The 8,614-nt window shown below is 38.0% G+C and overlaps 1 protein-coding gene across 4 annotated transcripts in view; it reads left to right on the top strand.

The window, feature by feature from the left end:
• EFCAB2 (EF-hand calcium binding domain 2) overlaps positions 1–8,614 on the top strand; it is an 83,123-nt gene that overhangs the window by 19,022 nt on the left and 55,487 nt on the right. For 3 of the 4 annotated variants that reach the window (XR_002824028.1, XM_023730908.1, XM_023730907.1), the window contains exon 2: positions 5,638–5,722. The exons of the other annotated variant lie outside the window; for it this stretch is intronic. Coding sequence is in view for 2 of the 3 variants with exons in the window: in XM_023730908.1 (XP_023586676.1) it covers positions 5,638–5,722 (85 nt within the window). In the remaining variant the exon portion in view is untranslated. The remainder of the gene's footprint in view (positions 1–5,637; positions 5,723–8,614) is intronic. 4 annotated transcript variants of the gene reach the window in all.

The following is an 8,614-nucleotide window of genomic DNA, read 5'->3' on the forward strand; positions in this document are numbered from 1 at the left end:
TAATTTTCTTGTTATACAAATTGTTCTACAACTTTTAAAAAAAGAATACCCATTTTCATAATAGGAAGAAAACATAACCTTGATAGTAATACCCAACAAAACACTTAAAAGGGAAATTATGCATTAGTCCCATATTCAATCACTAACTATTCAGCAAGCATTTATTGAGCTTCTAGTATGTTCCAGGCACCGTCCAAGTTATTCTCAATGTATTCACACTATGGAAGGGGAGACAAATAAGTAAACTACTAATTACAATATAGTCTGACATGATATTGTGATAGGAATGTCCATGGGTGTTCCATGAGTACATAGGATGGTATTTAACTCAAAAAGAGGATGAGGGCAGCCTTCCCAAGGTTAGTTACTGATGAGTAGGCGTTAGGCAGGAAAGAGGAGAGGATTATTCCAGGCAGGAGTGTCAGTCATAAAGCCACTGTGAAAAGGCATAATAATTGGGAAACTACAAATATTTCCAGGTTGGAGGATCTGTATGGGTGAATGTTAAGAGATGACATTACTGAGGTAGGTAGGGGCCCAGTTTATAAAGGGCTTTGTGTGCCTTGCTAAGGAGTCTGAATTTTATTCTGAAAGACATGGGGAATCATTGAAGGATTTTAAGCTGGAGAGTCATAAGATCAAATTTGCATTTTAGAAGAATCAGCTTAGCGAAGTGTGGACTATGGCTTGAGGGGTGGAATGGGAAAGGAGGGAAGGGGGACTAAAGGCAAAAAGACAGGAGGTGACCACATTAATTTGGGCCATAAGTGACGAAGGTCTAAACTTAAGCAGTGGCACTGGAAAGGACAGATTTCAGAGGTGTTTAATAAGTGAAACTGAAAAGTGTTGGTGATCCTTGACAGGTTGTTGGAAACTCAATTAGTTGGGATGATGAATTTATAGGACTGTGATTAGGAAATCAGTAGAGAGAAATAAGGTAAGTAGCAGGTGATATCTTCTGATGGGATGAACCTTGATGGAATAGTAATTTTTAATATGCGGTTGAAACAAGAAGACTACCAGAGAAGTCCAGAATGTGGGACATTCTATAAGAAATTGCATAGCCTGGTCTCATCAACAAGTTAATGTCATAAGAGGGTGAGAGAGGAGAGCATGGGGATGGAGGACTGTTTCAGTTCAAAACAGACCAAAGAAATACAACAACCAAATGCAGTATACAAACTGATCAGATTTTTGTTTGACAACATAGCTATAAAAGATATTTGGAGACAGTTGGAAAAATTTGAATATGGAATGCATTATCGTAGTGAATTTTTCTTAACTTCTTAAAGATGTCAATGATACTGGGATTATGTAGGAGAATGTCCTTATTTTTAAGAGATGCATTTTTAAATTTCATTTAGAAGAATAAACTAGTGAGAATATTGATGGAAATTCTTAAAAACAAGACTAATAAAGTGGCATTAAATAAAATAGTATGGTAACAGCACAAGGCTGGAAACACAAATCATAATAGAATCAATAGAACTAGTCTCAATCACATAAAAGACTAATTAAACACATTATAAATTAGGAGGAAACAAAATCAAGTGCTTTTAGTAAGTTAGAAAAAGTCAATTTAATCTTGGACTTTTAATCACATGCCGAACAAAGGTTATATATAAATATTTTAAATTGTAGAAGAAAATAGAATTGAATATTCACCACACCTCTAGGAAAAGGATTTTCTCCCTCCCTTTTGTCCTTTTAAAGGATATTCCTAAACTTTACAGGATGAGAAGAAATCTTAACAGGTTTGACTACCTAAAAATAAATTAAAATGTACTTTAAAAATGATCTTAAATTGGAAAAGCAAACATCAGCTTTGTGCGGTAGCAGTATCACAACCAATGAGAGTCTTCCAAGTACTGTTACGGCTAATAAGAACTTTCCCAGTACTCCAAGTGGAACTGTATTCAACTTGTATTTCAATGAGATAATAAGGCAAATGCACAGAGATGAATTGACCAAGATTGTTCACTAAAAAATTGATTGTAATAATGAAAAACTGGAAACAACCTAAATGTCTGTAGTTATGGAATTGATTAAATATATTATGGTATAGCTGTACAACAGAATACCAGTCAGTCACTAAAAATGATAATGTAATATTTTTTGAGAGTGAAAGATGCTCACAACTTATTGTTGAGGAAAAACTAAGAGAACAACATTAGGAGTAGTTAACTTTGGGGGCTATAATTTGATTTTTACTTAAACTTTTGTGTATATCCCCCCTTTTTTTCAATAACCATCTATGATTTTAACGATCAAAAGGAAAAGGAGCTGCTTTCATTTTAGAAAAACAAATGCAAACAACTGATAGGAAAATTGTTTGCAGTAATTGTGCCATAGGGTTAAGTTAAAGAGAAAAGCTCATACAAATCTAAGAAGAAAATCTTGAAGATCCCAATAGGGATGAGCATAGAACATGAACAGACAATTCATAACATAGACAATACAGGTGATAAACATGTTGTAAAAATGGCGTGGTGGTGGCATTTGACCTCCTCTAACTTCACGAGGGGAAAGGAGAATCAAGATCAATAGCCCAAGGCCAATTCCTACGAGTCAGAGGTCAGACATGCCTCTATCCTCCAACCTTTTTACCAGTTCTGATACCAATGGTCCCTCCTGCAGCACTCTCTACTTCTCTGCTGAGTTCAGTAATGCACTGCAATGGCCACTTGGAACTCACAGACCATACTCACAGTTACAAGGTTTATTAGGGAAGTAACAGGTTACAGTTCAGGTTCAGGAATACTCAGGATTCAGTTCTTCAATCAGGACAGCCTCTTCTCAGCTGTGCCCACAGGCAGGTCTCTCTGTCTCTGGTCCTCGGTCCCTTAACCTGGCCTCTGCCCTGCTTGGGCAAGTGTTACAAAGCTCTTTTAGCTCTCCTGCCAAGTGCTCAGAGACAACACCCTTCACCAGGAAGCCTCCTGCCCAAAGGCACTCAGCTCTCTTGCTCTGTGGGTTGGCACACCCACTGTAACCACCTTGCTCTGTGGGCCAGGAAGCCCACCACGCCATCTGCTGCTGGTCTCCTTGTTCTGCTGCCTCTGCTGCCACCATTTCTCTGCCGCTGCTTCTCACCATCTCTCGCTGTCTCTGGTGTTACAGCTTTATCTCTCTGTCTTCTGGGTCTAGGGGGTCTCAGTGCAGAGATCGCGGGTCCAATGGGCCTGCTCCACTCCTAGCTCTTTGTTCTTGATGGTAGTAGGTCCCTTTCTGCTCTGGGACTGACTGCTCTTTTATGCCTAGCAAGATAGCAAAACTGACTAATCCCCTCGTTAGGGTTCCATATACCTTATTTGCATAGTCCTCACCCAGTCATTTGGTGGGAGTTACAAAGACTATGGCTAGAAGGGCCGTATTAAGTAATTCACTGTACCGCACATATGGATCATTATTCAGATTCACTTATAATCAAAGAAGTATAAATTTAAATAATGAGGTAACTTTTTTATTGAACTAACAAAAGCTGTTTGCTGTCATTTATAATAAATAAAAATTAATAGTATGAATAATGGTAAATTCATTTGGTACTATTAAAAATTGAAAGGTATGTAGATTATGTTGTAACCTGGAAAAATATAACATTTGACTGAAGTAATTGGGAGTTATGGTTTTTATACTGTGAGTATGAACAGTCAGTTAGGTGTAGGGGGAAGAGCAAGATCCTTCAAGTGAGAAAGATCTGGGTTCAATCCAACTGTGCCATTTAATAACTGTGTCATTCTTGGGCAAATTGCTTAACTTCTCTTAGCTCTGGTTTCTTTTTGTCTAGGAATGAGATACTTACCTCTCTGGTTGTAGATAGTTTTAAATGTATATAAAGCATCTGACAGAAACTAATACATAATGTCCATTCAGTAAGTATTTGTTGAATGAATGAATGGTAGTTGTGGAATGCTATTTATAGGATGTATATGAAAACAGTTTGGAGGATAATACAGCAAAATGATTAGTGGTTATGTTAGGATAAAGGAAATGTGAGCGATTAAAGTTTTTTTTTTTCCATTTTCTACAATTTGGTAACATTACATTTATAATTTTAAAAATTATCTAAACTCACATTTAACCTCTTTCTTCCTTTCTGGATGCTTTATTGTGCTCACTCTTTGAAACACAAAATTTGAGACTTGATTACATTTTTTCTTTCATTCTTCCACTCATCTAAACACCTTGGAGTCAGCCTTGACTCATTTCTTTCTCTGTGTACCAAACATCAAATCTGTCTGCAAATCTTGCTGGCTCTGCCCTTTAGAATATATGCAGAATCCTACCATTCCTCACCACCTCCACCATTACCATTCTGGTCCAAGCCACCATCAGTCTCTCACCTAGAATATTGCGTTAGCCTCCTAATGGTCTCTCTGCTTCCACCCTTGTCCCTTTCCAGTGTATTCTCAAAATAGTAACCAAAGTGAATACAAGCCAGACCATGTCACTTTGCTGCTTAAAACCCTCCAGTTGTTTTTCATTTCATTCAGAGTAAAAACCAAAATACTTAAATTAGCCTACAGACGCCTGTAGATCTGCCCCAACTCCAAACTCACACCTTTCTAACCTTATTTCCTACTGCTTTGCACTTGCTGTTCTCTCTGCCTAAAAACTCTTCCTGCAGATATGCACACGTCTGGCTTTTCCTCTCCCAGGTCTCGGCCCAGTGTCACCCTAGCAGTGAGACAGGTCTTCCTTAACCACCATACCACCCCACTCTCTCCCACCCACACCCCAGGACTCCCAGGTCTCTTCTCTGCTTTATTTTTTCTTTTATTATTTAGTACTATTTGACATACTGTGTATTTTGTCAAATATATACAAGCTTGTCTGTCTTCCCTAATAAAAATAGCTCCATGAAGGCAGGGATTTTTGCCTGTTTTCTTCCTTTTTATATCCGTTGAACCTAGAATAGTGTCTGGCACATAGTAGTTATTCAATAAATACTTATTGAATGAATGACCTTTTAATTGTTTTATAGAATTAAGTCCTATTACTAAAACTAATTTGAAAGGTCTTTGAGGGAGAGTCACATGTCACTTTTATATGCCCCTTGTCCCCCAAGTTTCCTTATATTCAAGCATAGAATACAGCAAGGCAGGTAGGGCACACTATTGATATGTAATCAGTATCTGTTACATCAGATTCCCTCTGCCTCTCAGGCTAGAATTCTACCCAAACTACTTGAAACAGAAGGTAGGCTGCTCTACAGGCAAAATGAATTGATGATTACAGAATCAAAACAGCACTTAACTTTGGTGGGGAGGAGGAAGATATTGACTGTGAAAGGGCACAAGAGGACTCCTGTTAAGGGATGCTGGAAATATTCTCTATCTTCATCTGGGTAGTGGTTCCATGAGTGTATACACGTGTAAAAACCCATTAAGCTGTATAATTAAGATTAGTGTACCTTCAATATTTATTGTACATGGTTATGCATCAGTAAAAAAGATAAAAAAAAGTTTGTTCTATGAGATGTCCAGAGGAATTTAAATAGGTTAAATGATAAATTAAGACGATTGGGAAAGAGTTCTTCATGTTCCCCCTTATTAAGAATTTCGGTTTTGTTATTGAAATTTTTGTTTAGAATTCAAAATTAAGTGAAAGAATTTGTATTTGCTTCGTCTTTTGCAGAGACAGCAGTAGCAGAATTACACAAAAAAATCAAAGAAGCTTTTGAAGTGTTTGACCATGAGTCGAATAATACAGTGGATGTGAGGTTTGGAAATGTTTTCTTTGTTAGAATTCTAAATTCCTGATGTAAAAAAAAAAAAAAATCCATTGCTGTTGAATCAATTCCGACTCATAGTGACCCTACAACTGCTAAAATAGAATGTTCTTTTCTCTTCTTTTTACATTATACCTTGGATTTATTATGCCATTTGCAGTATGTTTTTTCTTGTGCCTTGTAAAAACTCTTTGCTAACTATTGGTTCTTACTCTTCATAATCTAGTGGAAAGAGTAGGCCTGCATTTCCCACTCCAATCTATAGGCTATAAAATCTACAAGGAAAATGAATTGAACTGTAGCATTTTTAGTGCTTGGCGCATAGTTGACACTCAATAAATATTTTGTAAATGAATAGAACTTGCATTTAAAATACATAAATATATATCATCAAGCCATGAGTGGCATATTACAAAGATTAATGTTGCTTAAGCAATGGTATTGTATACTCCCCAATTAAAATACCAGAAAGAACCCAAAGAGAATAAGACAAAAAGAGAAAGACAAGAATACAGGTATTTCTTCTGTGGAGGACTAGGAGACAAAGAATAGCTTGAGACTAAAAAATAGAACAAAACAAAAAACCAATACCAAAAAAACAGAGGGGACTATTACATGAGTCTGACAGAAACTGTAGGATCCACGTCATCTATGTCAAAGAAAGACGAACCATTCTAGGAGGCCAAGCTAAATGAGGGTTATTTGATGGGATCGTAATCCCAAGACTTAAAACCTTGTTCTTTAGGTTTTTACATTGGCATTATTTTTTAGAGACCAGCAAAGCAGTGGGAAGTGATTTTAAAATGGTACTGGAAAGGAACTATTGGATGCTTATAAACCAGTGCCATCACTACCAGTACTAGTCGTGTGACTAAGTGCTTTAAACTGAAGCTAAACTGAATGAACAATATCGGACTTTATTTATGACAGATTGTAACTAAATATATTCTTTACTTATATATGAAGGTACAAGATGTGGCTGCTGGTAGGGAGTGCAGTCAGTTTCATTACTTGATAGTAACACCTTATAGAATTTTGTTTTATACCTCAACTGTGTGGGCCTTACTGCAGTGGATAAGGTGGAGGATAGAGTTCAGTTTGCCTCTCCAGCACCTTAACTGTAGCAGACATTGTGTGAACCTCGGGCGCAGCTATTGCCAAGGGAGTGTGAGAGTTATACGTGGGGCTAGAGCGTTGTACAGCTCCGAGTGGCTCTGTTCACTTCACATTCTATGTGAATGACACCCAGTGGAGCACAGTATCCTTACTGTGAGTATCCTGGCAGGAAAATGAGTGATTGGGGGATAGTGGTGATAGGATTCAGGAGTGAGTGGAGAGCATGCCGCTCTTGCCTCCAATTTGACTAAATATGTGAATGGCATATACGTTGATCTTAGAACTCTCACTGAAGCTGGAGGGTTCTTTTCCTGGGGGCAAAGGAGCGAGATATTGGTAGAGAAATTAGGCAAAGTAAAAGGAAGACCGAAACAAAAACAAAAACAACAACAAACTGATTGCCGTTGAGTCAGTTCCAACTCATGGAGACTGCATGTGTTACAGAATAGAACTGAGCTCCATAGGGCCTTCTTGGCTGTAAACTTTACAGAAGCAGGTCGCCAGGCCTTTCTTCCACAATGCCACTGGGTGGGTGTCTTAAGTTGGGTTCTATAGAGAAGCAAAACCAGTGAAGTGTGTATATATATGCATATATATAGAGAGAGAGATTTATCTCAAGGAAATGGCTTATGCAGTTGTAGAGGCTGGCAAGTTCCAAGTCTTTGGGTCAGGTGTCAGGTGGAGGCTTTTCCTGACTCAGGTAGCTTCAGGGGCTGACAATCCAAGATCAGTAGGTCAGATGGCAGGCTGCTGGCACACAGGCTGCAGAGGCTAACAAATCTCAAGAACCGGAGGTCAAATGGTGATGAGCTGGATGCAGGATCCAGAGCAAGCAAGTGAGCTTTGCCAGAATGTCCATATATATATTGGATGCAGGCCACATCCCTGATGAAACTCCCCTGACAACTGACCAGCTGATCACATCAGATCAGATCATGGAGGATGATGACATCATTACATAACTGCCAAACTACATCATTACATAACTGCCAAACCACTGAGAATCATGGCCCAGCCAAGCTGACACGCAACCTTAACCATCACAGTGGGTTCAAACCATCAACCTTTCCATTAGCAGCCAAGTGCAAACTATTTATACCACCCAGGGATCTAAGAGAAAGACCAGTATGGCTTTATGAGAAAGAAGGGGATGAGAGAAAAGAAACCAACCTTTACTTAAGGCTTGCTGCCTGACAAACTTGTGGTAGCTGTTGGGTACTAGGGGCTTCATGAATTATACCTCATTTTAATCAATGTATTTGTGTGGTAAGAGTTGGCATCTTCATTTTTGGAGATAAGGAGAAGGTAAATAGTTTTGCTCAATGTCACATCAGGGTTTTTTTTTTTTTCTCTCTCTTTTCGAAGGACAATGAATCCATGAGTTTATTATTCGTATCTAGGAGGAAAACTTCTTTAACTCCCATTTTTAACTGGGAAATGAGGAAATGTTTTTATTTCTTGAAACTCATAGTTTTGCTCCTCCTACTCTTTTATTTATTTTATTGTACATTAGGTGAAGGTTTACAGAACAGATAGTTTCTCATTAAACAGTCAGTACACATATTGTTTTATGATATTGGTTAACAACCCCACTACATGTCAACCCTCTCCCTTCTTGACCTTTTTTTTTTTAGAGAAAATATACATAGCCAAAGATACACCATTTCAAAAATTTCTACATGCACAATTCAGTGGCATTGATTACGTTCTTCCAGTTGTGCTGCTATTCTCACTTTAGATGAAGGTTTACAGAACAAAATAGTTTCT

Source organism: Trichechus manatus, unplaced genomic scaffold (genome assembly GCF_000243295.1).
Source record: "Trichechus manatus latirostris isolate Lorelei unplaced genomic scaffold, TriManLat1.0 scaffold00039, whole genome shotgun sequence".
In the NCBI taxonomy this organism is placed as follows: domain Eukaryota; kingdom Metazoa; phylum Chordata; class Mammalia; order Sirenia; family Trichechidae; genus Trichechus; species Trichechus manatus.